This window comes from Pezoporus wallicus, unplaced genomic scaffold, assembly GCF_028554395.1.
Source record: "Pezoporus wallicus isolate ANWC-B61680 ecotype Strahan unplaced genomic scaffold, APGP_CSIRO_Pwel_v1 contig_3017, whole genome shotgun sequence".
Classification (NCBI taxonomy): domain Eukaryota; kingdom Metazoa; phylum Chordata; class Aves; order Psittaciformes; family Psittacidae; genus Pezoporus; species Pezoporus wallicus.
The window spans coordinates 4,332,280-4,355,941 of NW_026638957.1; the positions used below are offsets into that span (position 1 = coordinate 4,332,280).

At 42.4% G+C, this 23,662-nt stretch overlaps 1 protein-coding gene across 4 annotated transcripts; it reads right to left on the bottom strand.

Moving 5' to 3' along the window:
• Positions 1-6,275: 6,275 nt before the first annotated feature.
• On the bottom strand, positions 6,276-15,939 carry LOC130601361 (alpha-1-antiproteinase 2-like). 4 transcript variants are annotated; one of them, XM_057413367.1, is made up of 6 exons: positions 15,858-15,939; positions 13,810-13,879; positions 10,276-10,941; positions 9,022-9,292; positions 7,083-7,230; positions 6,276-6,522 (listed from the first exon to the last, which is right to left on the bottom strand). In XM_057413367.1, the coding sequence occupies exons 3-6, from the start codon at positions 10,922-10,924 to the stop codon at positions 6,328-6,330; spliced, it is 1,263 nt and encodes a 420-aa protein (XP_057269350.1). In that variant the 5' UTR covers positions 10,925-10,941; positions 13,810-13,879; positions 15,858-15,939; the 3' UTR covers positions 6,276-6,327. The 4 variants fall into 4 exon arrangements, with proteins under 4 accessions (XP_057269350.1, XP_057269351.1, XP_057269352.1 ...); XM_057413368.1 differs by lacking the exon at positions 15,858-15,939 and adding an exon at positions 14,229-14,247; XM_057413369.1 differs by lacking the exon at positions 13,810-13,879 and having other exon boundaries at positions 15,858-15,935.
• Between the last annotated feature and the right edge of the window lie 7,723 nt (positions 15,940-23,662).

A 23,662-nucleotide genomic window follows, 5' to 3' on the forward strand; every position in this document is an offset into this window, starting at 1 on the left:
TCAAATCCATATACTCAAATTGCCTGGAGATAGATCAACAAACACAACCAGATTCTCACATTGGTCTCCTATGACCGATAAGATGCACAACCATGTTCACACCTGGCCTGCAACAAACTGTCCTTGAAAATGCTGATAGTCATCAGTGCCCCAACACCAACAAAACTGTATGTTTCAATGACAGCTCTGGTTGGAGTCTGGTCACTCTGGAAGCGGTGATTCTGACACATGTGAATGAGCACACATGGGTTTTGCCATAGCAGCTTCTGTGTAGCTGTCACAGAAGGACAGTCACAGTCTTTTACACCTGGGAAGATTTGTTTTTTAATAGTTTTTTCCAAGTGACCATGAAGAAACCAACCCACTAGAGATTTTAGCTGTGATTTCTCCTCCTCTTGAAGAGCTACTATCCCTTGCCAGTGAGTCGAGGCATGCCGATGCCTTCCACTAACCTGCAGCTGATTGGCTCAGTTACTGAAGATAAGACAGAATAAATAATGATGAAATCTTATTTCCTATGGCTATGCAGTAAAAAAAAAAAAAAAAAAAGTGCTTTTGGTCAAGTTGCTAAATGTCTAGTGACTGAGTAACAGTCAGGTAAGATAAGGAGGCAAAGAAAAGGGAGTCATACTGATGCCTGTTGTACTGCCTTCCTCAGTTTCCAGACTCACAAAGCTGTTTGAAATATTTTCCATGGGACAGGTGTCCTCTGGCCACCTCAGCAGAGCGGAGGGGTGCCTGTTAGCCCTGGAGTGGTCACCCAGAATGTCCCTAGGCTGTGGGACACAGCCTCCTGCGAGGGGGTGTCCCCTTGAACCCAGAGGGAGTGAGGGTGGTCTGGGTGTCCTCCCTCTGCTGCGCAGATCTTGTCCTTCCATGACATGGAGAGGTCATGTCACAGTCCTGTGCCAGCCTTCCCCCACCTGTGAGCAAGAGCTAGAAGCCCTGTGGTCCAACATGTGGAAGGGGTCTTGATGAGAAGGCAGGCCAGGCAAAGGTCCCTAGAGGTCCTTGGTGTGCCCTGGGGCTCCTTGCCAGCTGCTTTCCCCTTTTGCCAAAGAGATGTGCTGTACATGTCTGTTGTCACTGATACATCTTTGTGTGTGATATGTCAGCCCTTCAGGTGTCACTTGGTAGAGGGAAGAAAAGCTGTAGACAGCCATGGGTAGCAGGTGTTGGTGCCTTCATGGTGAACGTTCCCATTTTCCCCAGCCCTGGGGTCTACCTTAGCATCTCTGACATCCTGCAGTAATTATGATGACAGAGAGCAAGTGAGATATTAGACATGCTTGTTCATATCTGTGGCCTGCAATAGCCACCAACTTGAGTCTCAGTCAGGGGAGCACTATATTTTCTGGCAGCACTGTCTCTTCTTGAAAGGACAGGGTTCTGGTCATGCTCCTCCTCCAGATCCACTCATTTCAGAGATTACCTTGCACTGTATGGGGTATTTTCATATTGCATATAGGAAGCAATGAAGAAGTAAGGCTGTTCTATCCATTGGTGCTATGCAGGTATGTATGGGACTCACTGATATTACTATTTTATTTGTATCCAAGAAACAGAGTAGCTGGCTTGAATTCCCACCAATTTCTTGTACTCAAAATCCTGTTCTGGTAAAAGAAACATGCCTGTATGCAAAGATGAGAATTTGTTAGTAGTATATTTTAAATCTTAAGAGTCTCACCCAAGGATTATTAGTGTGATTACAATACTAAGACTTGCAGTTCAGATTATACATAGTTAAAATTAACACACAAACTTTTTTGTATTTTCCCCATTCTGTGGTTTTATGCTTAACTTTTGTCCCATTGGTTCCTCAGGTCAACAGCTTCAGCACAAAGGAAAGGGGACAGCAGGACAGTCACATCCTGCATCTGTGCCAGGAGGAGTATGAGGGTGGTGGGTGCAAGCTGCGCTCTGGGGTCTGCCTGGGGTCATTTTTATACGTTTACTCACATGCTCTACCCCTTTCCCTTCCTTCATTGGTTCACAGGTCCACATTACTAACTGTGTTATGTTTTACATACACTGGAAACTCAATCTCTGCTATCCTAGTTATCTCTGAAACTGGTTTTAGCCAGCTCCCAAGACTGCAGTCCTTTGATGACCAGTAACTTAGCCCTGGTGAGCTTTTTATAGCCCCAAGGCTTCCAGTATCACCCTATGCCTGTGCTCTCAATCCCCTGCTATCATCCTGCCATGCCTGTACTCCTTTATTTTTCATTCTAGAGCCATAGACACTGCAGTCTATGCAGAATAACTGCTTGTTCTTCATACCTCTAGGTACAGAAATGTCTATACATGTAACAATATATAAATGTTATACCATATGATTGTATAAAGTTAAGAAAAAAAAACAAACCACAAACTAGGTAATAGCACCTGATTGCTGGATAATTACTGTTACAAACAAAGAAGCTAAACAAAACCCAGGCAGGCCAGGACAAGTCCAAGCAAAGCCTGACAAGAGCAGAGACCCAAGTGCTGTGCTGTTAGCTTAAAGCAGGTAGCTGTGTTACAAGCCACAACACTCCTATACTAGCAAAGCTAAAGGCTATGCTGATCCATGCCTTTCTTCATGCTGAACACAACTATCAGATTGAACCTGCCTGAAGTGTAAATGGGGAGTTTCTCCCTTGATTCTTCTTTGTAGGGGGGGTGAAGGACATGGGATGGGAAGTGAGATGAGTTTTGGTTCCCTTCTCCAGGTACAGCTTTGGATGATGGTGAGAAAAGAGCAAAACATACCCCAAATGCCTCTTTCTAGAGAGAGTGTGTGAGCCAGGAAGGCTGATGCAGTCTTGGGATGTGGTACTTGGCTCTCAAGTTACAGCTGATGACATAACTCTAATGCCATCAATGAAATGGGTCCCTCTGCTTGGCTACATGATAAACAGGTTGCCCAAACCTGGGATCACCTATTCTCACGCTCTATAACTGTGTCAGCTGTATCAACAGCTAATGGACCTGGTACTTAACTGCTCTTGAGATGCACCTGTGGCTCGTTAATATCCACACATTGCTTATCACATCAACGTGGAATAGCTCAGTGACCTAAAATCTTGCCTTTCTGCCCAGCCTTCCCTGCTGATCTATGAGTGCCCTGTGGGAGGCAATGAACCTCCCACCCTCTATTTTTTTGGGAAGGAGAAAAGTAAAACCTTATGGTGGAGCAGGTGCACAGCCAAGCTGGCAGCATCCACCTCCTGCACAAACAAATGGTGATGGTGGGTGGGAGGGATAACACGTCAGTCTGCAGCAGGAGAGTGGGAAGCTGTGAAAAAGAAATGTGAAGAGTGAGCTTAATAGGGAAAAATCTGTTTAGTGTTGCTTGCAGCGACGAGATCAGGATTAGGAAAGTAGGACTTGGTGAATGGGGGCAGAGATGAGAATGGGCCACATAACAAGCAGTGTAGTACAGCACAGATGCAGGCAGGGAGCAAGCTGCCTGCTGCTCTTTTGTGCTAAGTGAGTGTCGTGCCTGTCTCTTCTTCAACACTGGCTGGCATATCCTGCAGTGAAAAATCACAACGCTATGTCAATACAGCAGGAGCTGTTGCCTGATGAGCAAGTCTGGCAGATGGCTCTCAGAAGCTGATCTTGACATTGGCAGGAAATCCCCTGTGGGAACAGCAGACATCCCTCCTCTCCGCATGGCCAGCACACAGGTAACACTTCACTCACTGTCCCTCTCCAACACATTTCACAAACACAAAGAAATAATATAGGAGATGCAGTGAGAGGGGAAACATGAGCTGTGAAGTGCCTGTTCTGAGTGGCAGTATGTCTGCCTCTGTGCCTATCTCCTGGCCCTGTGGGCTCATTTTCTTGGAATATAGGAGGAAAATAAAATTCCATATCCTGCTTCCTGAAGGGGGCGTGTGTTTGTTAGAGCACCAAGATACTGAAGATAGGAAAGAAAGGTGTCTCCTTTCCAAATTATGGATTAACAACCTCCAAAAGCTCTTAGTCTTCAAATCTGCCACAGAACCACATAGGAGATATTTTCCTCCTTGTCCTGGGTTCAGCAGTAGCAGTCATTTTTCTCCTTCTTAGTAGCTGATGCAGTGCAGTGTTTTGACTTTCGGCTTGGGAACAGAGCTGATAACAAGGATGTTTTGGTTTGGCCAAGGACTTTGTGAGCCTCATGCTCTGCCAGGGAGGAGGGGAAGCCGGGAGGAAGCAGAGACAGGACACCTGACCCAAACTGACCAAAGAGGTATTCCATACCACAGCACGTCATGCCCGGGATGTAACAGAGAGTTAGCCGGAAGGGCTGGGAGACTGCAGGGTTGGAGGAGGTATGGGTCAGAGCTTCGTCGGGCTGGGGGGGGGGCGAGTTATCAGTTGGCTGGTGGTGAGGTGATGTATTCCCTTGTTATTTCATCATTGTTAATATTGGCAGTAGCAGTAGTGGTTTGTGTTATACCTTAGTTACTAAACTGTTCTTATCTCAACCCGTGGGAGTTTCATTCTTTTCGATTCTCCTCTCCGTCCCTCCGGGAGTAGGGGGAGGGAAGGAAGGGGGGGGAGTGAATGAACGAGTTACCTGACTGGGTTTAAACCACGACACTCCTACTATGCTGTATTTCTATGTATGTGTCTCCAGCCACTCCAGAATGGTTTGCAAGTGAGTGAGCAATATTTAGTCCTGCAGCTGCCCCAGATAACTGCATCTGGGACCTGTTTCTTCTCCATCTCTTCATGTAGACTGAGGGTCGCTCTACTAAAATGAATTATGCAAATTTTTCAACTGGTGCAAATTGGTGTGACTCTAGGAAATTCAACATATAGCTAAGGATCTCACTTCTGAGCTTTCTGATCCCTAAAGGTTTTGCTATTGCTTTGCTGAATGCCTGTTGTCCAACAACACTTAACAGTACGAACCATAACGACTTAGACTGACCCTATCGATGCAATGCCAGGCTGTAAAGCCACCAAAACAGAGGGAGGTAAGTGCAGGAGGAAACTGAGAAGATGATGTGGTGCACATGCATTCTTTTCACTGGGAGTCCTGCCATCAATGTCTGTGAGTTGTTGTCTATATAGAGACTGTATCTGTTTAGTCAAAAAACACTGTCAAGCACCATGTATGGGAGTTAACAGAAACTTTTTACTAAGACCACAGAGCAGAAAGGAAGTTTTCCTTTTGACTGTGAAAGTGGACAGTGCTTTGCACCAGATTGATAAAATCACACTTGCTGTTAATTTCACAGAAGGCACACAAGACCTTGCTGAGGTTGTGTTAGCTTCCCAAGTTGATTGACTCCTTGCAATGTGAGTCCCAGTGCCATGACATCATTTCATCTCCTTCCAAAAACACAACTGTAGGGAAGAAAGGGTCAACTGTGCACTTTCTGGTACCTGTTGCCAAGGCAGGTCTGTTGAAAGTGGTTACTAGACAGCCCTCAAGCTGCTCTAAGTCCTACCCGGGTGCCTCCTACCCCCTGAGTCAGGCTATCTGCTTAGTGGGTGCTCACTACCTACTTTTTCAGCTGTAAGAGGGCAGAACTTGAAGTATTTACCATTTTATAGACCCTCGTTATATGTTTTCCACAAAGCTGATGGTATGCTTGTGTAATTGCCATCCAATTACTTCATGTGCCCATCCAGCTACATCCTCCTTTTGACTACTGATGGATACATGTATGAGAAGTCAGCTACTTGCATGGGCCATATATAAGTCCATCAACTTATCAATATGTGGTTGAAAGTCTTCAGGTTCAAGAGTGGATTTGATCCTCCTGCTCTGTTTCGAGCTGCAAGAAACTCAGGAATATTTGCTGCTAGATTAATACCAAAAATGATAAAAGGTGTCTGGTGGAGAAAGCAGATATCTTTCTCTGTTGAAGACATCCCCAGTACTGTTTCCATTAGAAGCTTCTGTTTCCCATGACCCTGCATTGTTGATCCAACTCTTCCCATCCCCTGTTTACTTACTTATGGTAAATTACAGCCATTTCTGCTTTGTTTGCAAGAGTGTTAATCATTTTATCTGTCATTTGACTGACAACCACATATTAAGCAGGAGTTTTCCAGTGTAATTCAGGTGTCTCTCTCTGAATGCTGGCAAATCTTAGGTCTTACCTTGGCTTTCAATCAAGCAAAAGAGGCATTCTTTGCTAGGTGAATTTAAAACAATTTCCTTGCTTCCTCTTGAGGAACTGTCATGGTCAGTATCAATATTTTTTTTATAACGGCATAGAATAAAAACTCTTGCTAAAAAAGAGCCACATACTAAGCTGGTACAAATGAAAATAAATCATGTCATGCAGTTTCACATCTTCTTTAATCAGTAACAACAAGCAGAGCTCATATGTCACTTCAGCTAGTGATAGCTGGGTTAACTATTTTTCCTATGAAGAGGGTACTGTTTGTATCTCTATCAAAAATCAGCATGAGGAAGGGACGGTTGAATTCAATGACTGGAGGAAGAGACATTGTCATTATTTCAGCAGCAGTTGCTGCTGCTGCCTCAGTACCTCTCTCATCAACATCCAGAGAAGCCTTATGAACAACCTAGGAAGAAAGAAAAGAGGCAGTCATTCTGGGCAGAGAACAGCCACCTGAGAAATGAATCAGATCCTTTTAAAGCAGGCTTGCTTTTGTAGGATCCTCTGAAAGTGATCAGAGGTAGCAGAGGTGTGAGCGTGTTGTTGTAGTCATGGCTACTTTAAAAGAGAACCAAGACAGAGCTACAGAACTCTCTCTCAAAAAAAGCCCCAGACTATTTTTCATTTGTTTAAAAGATTGGATAAAGAATGTGTGTTTGGGAGCATTAGTGGATCCCCTCGAGGAGCCAGAGGTTGATGTTCCTTTCATGTTCCAGATACTGTCCATGAAATCTTGGCTGATACTAGTCTTTGAAAAAAACAGACGTGCATCAAACTAATACAATCTCCACCGTCCTTGAGGACTAAACTCCTTGTAAGCTTGCAGGCTGAAGCCAGGGTGAGCCTATCTGCAGGCAAGCTGGGAATTTGGGAGTTGTATTTAGCTGGTGTTTCTAGATGCTACTACAGAAGGGTTTTCCTGCATGTTTGTGAAAGAAAGGAGAGGGCAAACAGCCATGGACTTACTTTTGAAACCTTTAGATCTGGGGTGCCAGTGATGCCAGAGAGATCTGCCTGGTCAGTGAACACATCCACAATTCCCATCTTGCTAAGCATATTTGTTATTTCATAGCTCCCGGAAATAGAGAACCTGGGGAAGTAGAGGCTCAGCAGTCTGTTAGACAGAAGATAAACACAAAAGGTGGTGAAAAGGATTTTTCGCCTAGGTAAATGATAGTAAGAGAAATGTGTACTTCTCACAAGTGCCAAATCCCAGAGGATTGGACCCTGAGTGTGAGAACTAATTCAATTGCTGGTGCATATTCTCATGGTGATACAGGCACCATCATTCATCATCATCATAACAGTAATATCTATTTGGTGTTTTGCTTCAGCAAATCTGAGAGCATTCTGAAAATGAGGACAGTAATGAGAGCCCTCCCTTAGAGCCAGAGAAGATGAGGTGTGTAGGTGGCAGCCCATGTTGCTCGAGCAGTTGGAGACCTGAAGTGTGGCACAGGGAAGTGGGGAGTACTGTGGCAAATCCCAGCACTTTAGAGCAAAACAGTGTGTCTGGCATAACTGTGTTATTTGGCATGGCTCCAGTGCCCTGCTGCCTACTGCTTTGGACACCCTATTCTCTACTTGTCATCTTCCTCCCATGGGCTGGCCATGATCGAGTTTGCCTTTGACTGGGAGGTATCTGTAGGCAGCTCCTGCTTAGTATGCTTTCTGTTTAATTTCTCTTCATGCACTGTCTAGGGAACCTCAGAGCCTTCAAGTCACATGCTGCAGTGATTACCCTTTAGGTAGCTGAAGTCTTTTGCTGTCTTGCCCAGAGACATACTGGGTTGAACAGCAAAACATGCAGGATCCAAACTGCACTGCTGTAACGTTTATGTGATACTGCCCCGTGCATTAGAAGATGATGGGACAAAGTGTATTAGTGCTCGCATCAGCATAATAGCAGAACTGAAATTGCCATTTGGTTTTGAAAAAACTCATTCCTATGTTGATCTTGGAGGAACTTGCACCGAGAATTCATTTAGATAAAGATCTTCCTGGTTTTGCAGGAAGAAAATTATACATTTTTATTTTTCATATTTGAGGCCTCATGTTATTAGTTCATATCCAGTTTGCTACCCATTATATTTTTATTAACCGTGCTGGCATTTCTGTAATGATGCATCAAGAATCATGGGTGTGAACTGCACTGCCTTATTAATTATGAATCAGGGCACAGCTTGGTAAATAAGGCACATATTAATTTGATATTACTCATCTACTGGTGCTAAGATATCCTCCTTCTCAAAACCTTTACAAACAAGGTTGTAAAATGTGTCAGCTGATGTGAGTGTCAATGGTAGGAGCTAACAAAACCTCATTAGATTTTTATAGTTTCAAAACGAAAATGCCAGAAAATCAGGACAGCCACAATTAATCACTAGCCTGTTCTAACAGACACTATGTGCTGCAATGGTTCTTGTAAGGAAGATACTTGCGTAGGACATATTACATATGTATGCATTACTACAAATTGTTCAAGTTATGGTTTATTTAAGGTTTATACATATGTCTGAGTCACAGTGTGCCAGTGACATATAAGAAGTAAAGCACATTAGCTGAAACCTCAGTATAGAAGATTTGGTTTAGAATTGCCACCTTCCCACTCAGTCAATGGACTATTTTAGAAACATCAATCTAGGCTTGCTGTTCAGGACTCCTGGGAGCTCATCAGTATGGTCTCCACTCTGACGGGGTGAAGAGCAAGTCACTCAGGCATCAACAAAAGAATAGTTAAATACCAACCAGCTGCACGATTTTTACAGATAGGGTGCACGAGCCAAAAATAACCCACTCATTTCCCAGAATCAGCAAGTTCATAATGTTTACACTCCCCCCCCCCCCCCAAAAAAAAAAGGACTATAAATATAGGTGCTGCTGCAGCTGACTGGCAAAAGATTACCTCTTGAAGAGACGGTCTGACCATTCCTGGATGGTTTCCTTGACCAGAGTTTGTTCTAACTGCTTCATTTTGCCTTTTGCTGGCAGAACCAGAAATGCAGTAGCACTCCCATTATAATGAAGCCGGACCACAGTGCATGACAGATCCTCATCAAAATAGAAGTCAAACCTTCCTGTCTGGTGCATCATGGGGACTTTCACAGTAGTTTCAGCATCCACAAAGAACTCCCTTTCTTCAGTATGCTCTGGTTTAAAAGACTTTTCCCAGTTGCCTGATACAGAGAAGAAGAATGCAACTGAATATCCCATGACATAATAAATTGAATTTTATATCACTAGGAATAATAGTCACCTATTGCTCCATTTGTTAAATTCAAAATCTTCAACATAATGTTTTAAAATGTATATCACAGTAAGGCAAGAACCTGGTCAAAAGAGTGCACTAGATTCCAATTTCAGTTTATTTTTCAGATGCTAGTAATGAACTAATTAGGCATTTTTTTTACTACCTATTACTACATTTCTATTCAGGTGATCTAAGTGGCCTTCCTGTAAGCTGTCATTTAAGGGCTTTCCTGACACCATCTGTATATATACATACTGTATGCATTTCATTTCTATTGACTTTAATCATAGTCCTCAATTTGTAGATAAAATTAATGTAGAATCTCATATCTGAGTGCTGTTATGTCAGGTTTAAGAGCACATCATCTAACCCACATCAGAAATACACTTTGTTTCTACTTTGATCCTTAAAATGTCCTCCACTGTTCATCACTAGCTTCTTCCATATATAAGTAGGTTAGTGTGTATACATAAAGGACTCTGATAGGAAAAAAACTCAAGTATGTAGTAAATTAGGCCACTGAATCATGCATACTTTTCAATAAAGGCATTAAAAGGATTAGGTCATGCATGCTTCTCAGCGCCTTTACAGAAAATTAGAGGAACATGGGGCAATCAGAGTTACATCTAAATCTATGAAAGCCAGCTCAGGCTGCATGGGAGGCTATGGCTTCCAGCAGAGCTCCTGTGACTGCCACAAAGAGAACCAAGCCTGTGTGCTCCCCAGCTGCCTCCCCATGCCGAGTGGGGTCCTGGCACCTCTCCACTTTCTTCACTACACCATTAGGGCCTCTTCTGGCCCAGCAAAGAACATAAGAAATTTTCCCCAGGCCCATTTTAAAAAGAGGTAGCTGACATTAGATCTGTTGATAAGAATAAAGTATGTGAATGTGAATCTTAAAGGACTTACCTTTAAAGAAAACGAAGCTACCCAGAAGCATTACAGTCTGTGGATCCATGTCCTTGACCAAATTAGTAATTTTTCCATGTGTTTTCCTCTCTACATAATCATTGATTTGCTTCTCAGCTTCCCTGGGATTGTTAAAGTCAGTGGTAAAAGCCTCCAGCTGATAAAGAGCTTTGGCATCATCTAAAAACTTTTTTAGAGGTTTCAGCTTATCTGTTAGAAAGATGGCATTCACCATGTTGAGCTGGACTTTGCTCTCAGGATGGTTCAGCATGTGGATGAGGTTGTGGAAGCCTTCTTGTATCTCTTTCTCCTGAATCTCTGTAAGGTTGAAGGAGAGTCCTTCCAGGATCTGAGTCTGAGTGGTTGATCTAGCCCCTAGGGCCAGCATTGCAAATGCAGTGGAGATGCTTACAGGGGAGAAAAAAGCATTCTTATTAGGTACCTCCAGTATAATCTCTTTAAAAAATTGAAATGCAAAGTCAGCATTGTTTGGAACTAGTTTGAGGCAAGCAATCGCTTCACCTGCATGATGCATATGGTGCTTAGGTTCATTTGGATCATGTCCATTGTGGTGGTTGGGTGGGAGATGACCATGGGAAACAGCATGAAGGCCTGCCAGTAGCAAACTTATGTAGAATGTGATCTTCATCTTCTTGTATTAAAATCCTACGGAAAAAAAGGAGAAGCTACTACTAAGTAAATTAATTAAGTAGAAATAGTTATTCTGTCATTCCCACTGAATAAGAAATCTCTTTCTTTTGTATTCAGCTTCCATGTTCTCCAACTCTTGCCAGGTTTTTTTGGTTTTAATTTTCCCAGGCCTCCTGGCAAATGTCCACCAACTCTTTCTGCCACTCTCACCCTAAATACCTGCAAAGGCAAAACTCAGCATGGACTTGCTGAATACACAGCACCCTCAGCAGGCCAGAGTACAGAGCATATCCTGCTGGAAAACACACATGGCTAATCACTGGAGGGCTTTGATACCACTGTGCTTTTGCCACTAATGGTCTAAGATGATTCCTAGGATGTGCATCATAGAAGTCTGGGTGTTTTGTGAGTAAAAGGAGAAAGAGGAAGTTCATGGAAGTGGGCAGCAAGCAATAGCCACATACAGACAGAATTTGAGCAAACAGGCATGAAGGAAATCTTTAAATAAACTTTTGGCCAGACTGATTGATAAGCCATCCTATTTCAAGAGAGGACAAATGACAGTGGTCATTTTTCAGTAGCAAACCAAATATAAAGCCTTATGTCTCTAAAGAATAGGAGTTTTTTCTGAATGAAAATGATGTAACAGTTTAAATAAGAACCTGAAGTAATGTGTTGTCTCTTAATCAACAAACCAAACCATTGAAGTGGGGTCATTTTCCGCATAGCAGAGGGAATCAATGACATTAACAAAACCAAGGCCTTATTTTTATCAGATGCTGTACTGGTCAAAGGGCAATACATTTATCAACCTGTTACTCTTGGCTGTGGTAGCTGCATTCCTTTGCAGAGCGGACACTCTGCACTGTATAAGCTCTTACAAAGAGACCTTGGAAATGCAGATATGAATGTCCCAGTGGGCCTCATTTCTGAGTAGGAATCTAGGGCAAAGAAAGGGTGAGAGAGTTGCAAAGGATTTGGGGGAGATAATTAGCCAGATTTGCTAAAACTTGTGCTAGGAGGCACCTATTAAATCAATTGCACCTTTTCTGCTCTGGCATGATTCAGCTTGAGAGACTCTCTTCAGAAAGTGAAGCTCATGGCCCTGCTTTCTCCATAACATCAAAGGGAGCAATCTGTATTAGTAGTTGAATACACAGTTACAGTTAGACCTGAATAAGAACACCAAAACCTTTGAGCTATAATCAAATATTCAAACATTTACATGTTTGATATATGTATTTCTAAGAAGCAGGCCTATTTGCAATAACACCTACTGTGTTACTGACAAATGGAAGAACCATAAGGGTTCTTGGTAACTACATTTTCTTCAATCACTCTGCGCAGTAGTTTTAAATTATAGTTTGGCCTCCTCTGATTTTGACAATGAAATGATACTTTTGATATATCTAGCTATCCGTAATTCAACATAAGAGCTCCAGTTCTTAATATTTAAAACTGGTGTCAGTAAGCCAATATATTAGTCAGACTTTGACAAGAAAGCAGCTTCCAAAAAACAGCATCAGAACCTAATCTATTTCAATATACCCAGGCAGATTCAGAAGCTGCCTCTGGGTAAATTACTCACTGTAAACTATTTACTCAGCTGCAGTCACAATTTAATAAGAATAACATGAATACTAAAGAATGAAACATTTCATTTTAAACATAAGTCACCACCTGTTCTCTATCTCATCACATTTATTATTTATTACAAAACACAGCAGATAGATGGACTTTTCTATATACACATTGAACTGCCAATTTCTATTTATCTGGAATGCAAAGTAGACATGGAATTAACTGACCTGGCCTGAAAATTATAGCTAACGGATATACCATGGTTTTGCTGTAAAGGCTCTGTAAATTATTGGTTACAGACTTCTGAATGTTTTTTTTCCTATCCTGATATTTTTTCTCTATACAGTTATGACATGTTTGCATTTTGTGGTTACTTTATGTACTTTCATGGAATTATTCTCATTTTGTTACAGCTCTGAATTCACAGATAATTAAATCCAATTTGAATCTGAATCATCCGTTACTCAGTGCTGGCCAATCACAAGACTCATGAGTCAGCTCTCATAAAAATCTTGATAATGGTTGATTTTAAAGTCTTAAGATTATAAAAGACTCAACAGCTGCAGTCTATAGAGGTCTTTGTTATTTAAGACTTAAAGGTACAAGTGGCCCACTCTATTAGGCCCTTCTTTGAAACATAAAGGTACTTTTATAATAGAATTTGCATTATATAGAATGGAATTTAGAATATGATTGAAGATTGTTACTTCAAACTTCATATTTGCTATTGCATTTAATAGTATTATAGCTTCTAGGTTAGCAAGTGAACACCCAGTGATAAATTGACAACAGAGATCCTTCCAGTATGAAGCAGGAGATGCAGATTCTCACATGGTTCTAATGACTGAGGGATTTTTGTACCAAGCATACTTGCTAACAATTTATTAAAAAGCAAAGAGCTGAGAACCTGTGCTAAAACACTCTTACGGAATTCCCTATCTGAAGGGGCTAATTTTGCCGGAAGCTTCCTATTTTAAGACCTTTACCTGTATGATTTCCAGAGAAATATTTTGTCCATAAGCATTGGAGTAGCAGCGAAAAACTCTTCGATCCTAATTCCAGATTTACACTGACTTGTTGAATACCCCCAGAAGGAAATCCATTTACCGCTCTCTTTTATTCTCTTTGTCTATGTAACAAAATTACAATATATTTGTGGTATTCAAGAAAAGGTCGGTTTCATGAAGAGGTTTCAATCAAACCAGACAATAACACAAGAGCATGCCAACACCTGGCGGACAGTGCTCCTTTAAGCAATTTATTTGTAATAGATTTGGTGATAGCAGTTGTTTAACGTCTTACCTCTTCCCTATCACACAGTCTTTCCTACCATGCAACCCAGAATGGAGCTACTTATTTTGCACTGTGTATCCTAGAAAGAAAATGGAAAAAAAATGGGATTAGCTGAAGTTACCCAGAATAACTTCACCAGAAGTCCTCGAAGTGAGCTGGATAAAGTTTTCTGACTGACAAAACTTGCTTCTTTGTGGGTACAGCTTATTTATCCATTTTAGGACTGATTTTTATCTCTGTGATTTGGCGAGACAATTCTGAAGACAATTTTCTGCCATTAGAGTCCACTGTAATAGCCCAGGAGATGAACAGTCATCCCATGCTATTCTTATAAGGGAACCTCACTGGTAATCTCATTTCAGACAGCATGAAAATTTGCACTGCTCAGAAACAGATGCAGGCACGGAACAGAAAAGCTGTTTGCTCACCAGATGGTGCTGCTTCCCTCCTGATTGCTTCTAAATGAGGAAAGCTGAGAAATCTGTTTTCTGAAAGGTGCCCTGTGAGGGTATCAAGACATAGTCTTGTCACTGCAAGTGGTGTCTGATGAACTAATCTCAGCTACTCAGGGCTATATTAAAAAAAAAAAAAAAAAAAAAAAAAGAAAAAATAAATCACCTCAAAATACACACAAAAGTCACAAAAGAAAGACTTCACTGGGAACATCTGTGTGTGAGAAAATGACCTCAGAAGTCTACTGCCCAGAACTGCCTACTGCCCAAACCACCTACTCACAGGAGCACCACAAACTCTGCATTGCCCACTGTCAGCAGCACATGGACACACTCAGGGGATTTTCCAGACTGATCAGCTAGACATTTACTTCTCCTGTGATTCAGAGTTTTGATGCCTCTGTGCCTGAGGCCCTGAGAAGATTGCAAGTACAAGCTAAGTACACTGGATTCTGCAGAAAATCCAACAACTGTGGCTATTTCATTAAAAGTAATTCCTTTTGCAGCAGAAACATAGAACCCAATCATTTGGTTTCTATCATTTCTATCATTCTATCATCTACACTATCATTTAGAAATGTATGTGACTGTTCACAGAGCTTTTCCCAGTGTCATCTATTTTCTGCAAGACAGCTTAGCATTGGAGATCTCACTTGGTAACCACATTCTCCAAGAATGGCATCACCCACTTCTAAGCCTCCTTTACCTGGAAATGTGAGCTTTCACTCTCCTACCAGACCACCATCAATACTTGCTGTCAAACCTGAGTTACTGCATATGCTCAGGATGAAGCATCGCTGAGGCCAGAGGATAAAAAAAAAAAAGATAAAACAGAACCAGTGGAGTAGTTAGGGCAGTTGGGTGGGACAGAGCAGCAGCAGTCCCAAGAACAGATCAGACCAGGCTGCCAGTTTCTACTTTCCAGTGTGCACCTGACCACTGCCCAGTCTCTGGCTCTATGCATATGTTAACCTTACTGTGATCTTCACTCCCTTGAGCATGTGGACCACACCATTTTCTCTCCTGTCAATGATCCTATAATTTGATGATGCTTAGAGCAATATGGAAATGTCTCATGCAAAAGGGAAGCACACCTTAGATAACCCATTCCCTAAGCAAAGATGTTTTAAGACCTTGAATATAAAAATCACCAGAATTACTTAAAAGGAATTACCAATACCTTAAAAAAAAATAATTAAAAAAAAAAGCTCTAAGCATCCTTCCTCAGGCTTTTAATGGAGCAGAGTCTATCTCCTTTAGCAAGAGGTATATATGGGAAAGACCTGCTTTTAGATGCTTAGGATTTCCTGGCTCTAGAGATCACTTTGCTTCCCTGCAATGCAGCTAGACACCCGACTCTGGATTTTAGATTCCTCCTCCTCCTGACAGCCACCTGGCAGCGTGCAGGCAACTCCATGCCTAAATTGTGATGTCTGTGTCCTTTATGTCCATCTGACCCTATCAAAACCTCTTCATTACAGGAGCAACTGCTAAGACAGATTTCAATGTAAGATACAACCCCAAGAAAGGTTTAAAATCAACTGCATGCAACAAGAAGATACACTTTTGAAGTCCTTATAGGAAAAAAAAATAATCACTACTTACAGCAGCTTCCAAGGATCCTGCTGTCTTCACTAGGACTACTCTTCGGTTCCCTCTCTTGTTTATACATTAAATAGCATTATGAAAGTGGAGCGTCCTCTAGAAAACATTAACCAGGGCAGACAAGTGTTATTACTTCAGGAATGGTGCAAAGTAAACAGTGAAGACAATTTTTTGGGGAGGCACCTGATTTTTGCTGTACTTGCATCGCCAAACCCAGCTTTTGCTTAAACAGTTGTAAGAGCCCTTTTGCATTTCTGCAGATCCTCCTGCTGGGAATCCAGCCCGTCACTCTAGCAAATACTTCACATGCTTCATTCCCTTCTGTGAACTGCATGAATTCATACTGAAATATGTAAAATTGAACACATACATAGTACTAGACAGGAGCCTAAGGAAAAGACAGCTGGATGCATGCTGCAGCCAGATCTCATCTTAGTATTTTGCATAGAGATATTTTGCATAGAGATATTTTGCTTCCTCTACACCAGACTTTTAATAGCTTTTATATGGTATATTTGTTAAGTAACCCACTATTCTTAACTATCTACATTGCCATTAGTAAAGGCCAATTTCTGGGGACATCACTGGTAAACTTAAAGCAGTAGTACTGATGTTTTAAGTAGCAGAGGGTTGCTATAGGAGACATAATGTGAGAGATGGGCACTCAGGAGCCCATGGTACCCAGCACACTCAGCCAGACTGGCGTTTACCTGGTACCTCATGCAGCATGGACTGAAGGACAAACTGGACTATCGACTGAAGAGCACTGTGCTGTGAGTGTGAGCTGGCACTAGGTGCAGGCACTGCTGAAAATGCAGGTAAAGAAGTGCAGGGTTGGTGAACCACAGCATGCTTTCAAAGCAGAGGTGGACCCATGTGGTCATGCCACCTGTGCTACATGCTCCCTCCTTATAGCCAAACTCCATGTAGGAAGTTGTGCTCCTGCAGCACCCACAGAGGGGCAACCACAGGGGCTGTGCTAATGTGGGTATAACTGCGGACCTAGAAAAATCTCACAGGTCAGTGTCCAGCCAGTACCCATGCAAAGGTAAGCAGAGAAGTTCAGTGTGAGTTTTGATCCAGGCTGCTAGAATACACGTTTGAATTGTTTACCAGCTGATAAAACAGCAGCTGGGCACATGCAGCCTTCTTCTTTTTAAAGTAACAAATGAAAAGCCTCTGAAGTTACAGAACCTTACCTACAACACATGCAGACTCAGATGAATGATATATACACTGAGAGACAGGTGAGAACACAAAGACAAAAAGTGCAGCTACGATTAAAGCTACTGAGAAAAGTTAAACTAACTGACTTAACATGGCTTTGTTTAAGAGCAGTTCAGTCTTGCAATTGAAAGTGACCTTTACCTGTTGATGTTTCTATGGGAGTGCAAAAGGGAAAATTAATAAAATCAAATCTAACCCATATCAAGCTCCAATGTTATACACAATGTGATACCCAATTTCTTTTCTTTCATGTATACATCAGTTTCAGCCAATCGTGTAAATTATCCTGAAATTTGCAGACTCTGTTGGAATATTTGGTAGCAGAATTTGTTGCATATGAACTTGCAGCTATCTTTTTGTGCATGCAGAGGGCTTACGTAGGCTCTACACTGGTATTCTGAACGACAACTTGTTACCAACTGCTCTTAGGAATCCCTCCATTCACTCTTCTTCGTCTGGAACATTAGGTGTCATTACTTTGAACTCCAAGATATTTGGGGGTTTTTAACATTATTATTATTATTATTATTATTATTATTACTACTACTACTACTGCAAGATCTTATCATTTTCAGTAAATTGGCAACATTAACAAGTCAACCAGCATGAATTCCCTTGGAAACAGGCTGGCTGTAGTCCAAAAAAAGAATTAATTATTTAAGTTAGAAGAACTGTATGCTTGCTTCTCTGGCAAAGAAACACTCATCTTTTTAAAATATTTAACTAATTACCCTGAAAGCCCTTTTAAAAGATGATGGGTTGTTGTTGTTCTGATGATGCCCGCTGGAGTACAGAGAGCACATGAATCCCTCCTACGACAGCGCTGAGATTAAATGTCGGTTTGGATGTGGTGAAGGTTGTATCTTTCTCTCTGCTGCCAGTGTATTTTTAATTTGTGGAGCTCTGTTTTTCACTGTGTTTCAAGGGGAAAAGAACTCGTAATTACATGAATATTTCAGCAGTGACCCACAAGTTACCCACAGCGCCAATACAGATCAGTTAGAAGTGTGTCAATTGTCTACTCTAGTCCTTCCAAGCAAATGTGTGACAGGCCTTCACCTTTAAGTTGCTTCTCCCTGGATTTCATGCTGTACATTTTTCTTGCTCCTTTCCACCTCCACCCAGTAGGTCCAGGTTCACTCCAAGGGGGATTTAATTCCATCCTCAGTAAGGGAACGCACACATAGCACTGTCCCCTGAGCCACCCCAGTGAGTTTCTTGCTTTCACTCTACCATTAGTTTCTTTCTGCAAGGTACTAAGACCCTCTGGGTTCAAGTAGGTTCTTTTTTTTCCATCACTCCCAAAATTTGGCTTTGAGTCCAATTCCTCCTTTTCTCAGGCTGTGGTCTCACAAGTGCTTCAACCTGAGGAAAGTGCAGGATGCCACTGCCAGAGGTATTTCATCTTTGTGCATCCCTACCATCTCTCCAGGATGTTCAGGGAGCTAGGGCCCAGGACAAGTGAAGAGAGGCCATGACACATGGGCTTGTAAAGAATGGGAATCTAGCTGAGAGTTAATTTCCACTCATGACTGAGAGACATAACAGAGTATGTTTCCGCCAAAGTGTATTCTGTATATATGTTCATTGTGACTGTTTGCCTTAAGAAGGCAGGAAAGAATAGGTGTGCAGCTGTTCTATGACCTTCATACTTGGCCGCACCAGGCGCCAACGCTCTCAGCATGGACAACAGTGAGATCATGAGAAACTGCATGGCCCCAGGAGTAAACAGTCACAGATCTGGCATAAAGCCGTTTGTTTTTCTAAGAGTATAAAAACAGGACCCTCTTGTGGCCAAATCTGAAGCCTCACCTATGGGTGGGAGGGCCGTGTAGGAACTTTCCCAATTACCTGAAACTCCTGGCATCAGCTGCAACAGGGCTTCCCAGCTTGAAGTGTGGGCCTGGATGATGATTTGGTGGTGACTGGTGACGTATTTCTTCTTAATCTCTGTTCTCTCTATGCAGTAATGGTTTGATATTCCTAATTTTCCACTGTATTTTACATACATATATATATTTCTGATTTCCCTTATTGGACTAATTTACTATATAGAGAGATGTATACACAACTCACCTTGGTGTGCTTATTCCCTTTAGCATGCTTGCTTAATAAACTGTGCATGTTACACAGCTACCAAATGGTCATTTTGTTGCATATCCTGCCTGCCAGCAGAACAGGGCTTGTTCAGCTTGGAGAAGAGAAGGCAAATGGGGAGGCTGTACCTGCTGTCCTCCCCTGCATAATGAACTAAATTAAAAAAAGATGGAGCCAGAAGTGTACAGTCATAATGTGCAAGGCAGGGGACGCGAGCTGCAGAAAGGTAAAAGCAAATGATATATAATAAAAATTAATGTTCACTGGGAGGTGAAACACAAGGGCAGGTCACTGTATGAGGCTGTGAAATTGTCCTTGAAGCCGTACAAAACCTGGCTCGGCGTGACCCCGAGCAACCTGAGCTAGATCCTGGGCTGGTGCTGCTGCGAGCGGGTGGTAGGATTGGATGACCTCCAGAGATGCTTTCCAACCAAAATGATTTTCCTTTTCTAATAAAAATGACTGTGAAACCATGTTCTCAGGAGTCTCTGTCTCCACTCACACTGCAGGTTTGCACCTCACCCAGCAGTGAAAACTCCCTCTCCTTCTCACTGCATGACTCCAGAGGCTTTTGCCTGAAACAGCCTCCCTGAGAAGGTGTCATCTCCTTTGTCCCCTGGCATGCCCCAGTGCAGCTGGCACGAGGCAAGGAGCCAGCCTCCCTTCCAGCTGCCCAGACATAGGCTCTGCCAGAGCACAGCACACAGTGTGCATGCTGGGAACAAACAAATCTGGTAAACCATCTGCTGAGCTCCCGGCATGCCAGAGCCATGGCAGGTCGCATGCACCCCTTCAGGATGCCACCTGGGCTCAGGCTTGCAGCACAGCCCAGGACTGTGCTTTTCTCCCAGGAGACTTTGAAAGTTTCCAGCACTGGTTGTGATCTCAGCAGGGATCCACATAGCTGCCTTGATTTCTCTAACCTACCTGCAATTATACCTGATAATGACATGCTTTTAAAAACCTGTGTGGGAGGGGAAAAGGAAAATGGTGAACCTTGAACAGGCAAACTCAAATGGGAGATTTCAAAATTAGAAGTAAGTTGCTGCTAAAGATGCTGTCATTTTGCTTCATATATCTCTATTAAGAAGTTAAATTTTCAGATATGTCCTTAGTGAAGCATTCAAGGAGTTGAGTTTAACGCCATTTCCTTCCTTAAATATGCAAAAAGCATGACTGTGGGTGTCTCGATAGGTCTGATTCATTGCTGTCTAGCCTCAGGACAAGATAAAGCATCACCAAAAGTGAACCTGTGTGATTGCAGTGAGAACTGTCTCTGATTATTGACAAAAGCCTTTAGCACAGAAGAAAAGTTTGGAAAATGTGCAAATCCATGCTAGTTTGTTTTGGACATTTACTTTGTTATCTCAGTAGACTGATGTTGTGCTTTCTTCTGCTATGAATAAACAATACATGTGAGTGGGTCTGAAAACATTTTGACAGTTCTCTTTTATCTGGGAAAATTTCAGTTCTCTTTGTGTCTATTTGCAATTGCTCCCTCTGAAGAGCCATCGGGAAGAGGAAAATACAGTGAACCTGTTGCTTTTATGCTCTAAAATTATGTGGTTTGAACGTAGTGTTAGATCTTTATTTATATAATGGATGGTTCTTTCACCAAAGAAAAGCCTTAGGTTTCTGCAAATTTAAAATGTCTGCGAACCTCTTGCCCTGTGCTGTGAGACAAGACGATCCAGAAGAGATTAAAACCCTGGAAGCTGCCCGGGGGTGCGAACTTCTGCACATGCCCCATGGGAACACTTTCTTCTTTCAAATCCCTCCTTAAAAAGCACATCACCCCTGCCAAGATGCATTTAGATGTCTCTGAAATAGCTAGAAAATTGGAGACTGACCACTTACTGAAGTTAGGTACTTCAGACTGAAAACTAGCTTTTAGTTTAGCTTGATTTTAAACCCTGTTAAGTCTTAAGTCTACCATCACCTGCGATTGCTGATGCTCCAGCATTTGCATTATTTTCTCTTCCCCCAGAATCTCATTCATTGTCTCACCCACCATCTGTAGTGATTATTATGTACTTAGACACTTCAGAAATAGGTATTGTGGGATATTGCATGTGATAAAATCTGGGACTTTTGGATGGGCATTTGTAAGCGGCGAGGAGAAGCAGACAGGCCAACCCAATATGGGTGGTAAGCAACTTCTCCTTTATTTGTGACGCAATTCACACATATATAGGAGTGGTATTCAGCCACTCCTTCTTGGTATAACAGTATTGGTTAGCCCCCACAGCTTCCTCCACATTCTCCTCCCAGGTCCGGTCTCCGGCCACCTGTGGGGGCCACCCCCTGCCTTGCTTGCACAGTCCTCCAGAACTCTATGGTCCTGCTCTTAGAGTCATTCTGCAACAATTCCCCCCTTTTTCTTTGTGCAAGCAAGGCATTATGGGTTATTCTGTTCACCTGTTTTATCACACAACTATAAACAAGTCTAATAGCTACGATGATTAACCTAACAATGATACATAAGTGCAATACTTCAAACAACAGTGTTTGACTCAACCTGTAATGCCCCGTGAAGACAACCATCTAGTTATTCTTAGGATATTGCTCATTTACTATTGCTGGGTAAGGTGAGCCAGGGTTCTCAGCTGTTCATGCATCGAATTAGCATAATCAGAGAGACTCATACAACACATTCCATCAAACTCTTCACATCCATGTCCCTGTTCCAACAACAAAAGGTTCTGCAGTGTTGCATGTCTTACACAGTCAACATTAAAACAAATAAGGAATTGCCTTCGATGTAGAATTGTCTGCTTAGCAACTCAGCAACCCAGTCTGCTTAGTTGAGCCAAGGCCCGGCTGAAGCACTTACAGTGATTTGGCATATTATGATTGGATACATGTTTTGAAGACCCTTAGTGACTAACATATAATTGGTTAAACACAGGTGTGAGAACTCAACCTTGAAAGCTTGCCAACAGTCCACAGTTCTCATTAACTTGGTGAATTCCAGCCTCTTATCTTGCTTGCTTAAGCTTCTTCAGGCCTCTCATGGCTTTGCTGTATCTTTCAGGACTATTCAAAGTTTATGTATCAATTATGCATTCTCCTGTGAGAACACTGTCTCCACATCTCCCCCCTTTTGTTTTATCCAGTAACAAGTCGCTACTACAGCAAGGCACACACAAATTTACATTAGCAGAGTAACTATTACAGGGTGCAGCAGCGAAGGACTAGCCAAAGAAATTTCTTACCAGTGGAATTCTCCCCTCCTCTTAATTTGTTCCATCACCTGCTTTATAACACTACCATTGTATTAAATTTTTTCTAGCTTTTGCCTTAGCATTTTCTAGCAGCTACTGCAAATTTCCATACTCTAACATCTCTTTTACAAGTGACAAATCTATACAATACAAGGTGCAGTTTCTTATTAGCAACTAGCTAGTAAATACAGGTGGTTTTATACACAAAATCACAACCTCTAATAATAGCTATTTTACAAGCACACATATTCAGGATGTTACTTTTCAGTTGCCCCCAAGTGATGTTTTGCAGTTATTTGTTCTTTCTCTTCCTCCATCTCATTCTGCTTGGGGTATTCACGGTCAGCTCCTGTAGCTGAGGCATCAGGTTTATCCATTCGTCTGTCCAGCTCATGGGAAGGCTTGACAAACTTTGCAGGCAGTCACCATGGACCTGTAGGCAGGAAGACACAAATATACCGCCTCCCCCAGGTTATCAGTTCTTCAGAAGTAGACAGGTTAAAGGTAAATGTAACATCATTACTCTCTCTCTCCCCCCCCCCCTTTTTTTTTTTTGTTTTTCCCCTGCAAAAGCCATCATTACTCCCACTACAGTCCCACGTACAGAACGTGGCACAAGGACCCTGTGGAGACTAACAGCAAATCAGCTCCGAGAAGCATCACTGCAGTGCGAGGTGGCAGGCTCAACCTTAGCGGGCGTCCCTGCAGAGGCTCTGCCTCCCCCACATCGCATGAGGCTTGGGCTTTTAAACTGACCAAAATGCACACTCATTCCGACACAGGTGGCCAGCCTGTGCTGGAAGAAGTGGCCAGCAGTATCTACAGAGGTCTCCAAGGGTTGATAGAAACCTGGACATACTTATATTTACCAACTTCTAGTACATAAGTATCACAGAGAAACTGTATGGGCTCCCCCTGTCAATTGCAAGAAAAAATCATAACATATACAGCTTGAGTATAAGAGGATTTTAACGCATACGTGGTCACTGTTTGTCAGGCCTCCTTAACTATTTTGAGATCAAGAGCTTCCCACTCTTTAGCCCCCTGCTGTGTAGTAAACACAGGATATGCAAAGATGCCCATTGCAGAAAATTCCCCAGTAATGATCACATATTTGGTTACCCATTGTTACAACTGAGCGTCTCCAGGGCCAGTGAGTCTGAGCAGACCGACCCGGGAGACAAGGAGTCAGGGTCTGGAAGCAGAGGATATAAATTTGGCTCGGATTCAGGGGATTCGGGGGCTGATCCTGCGCCG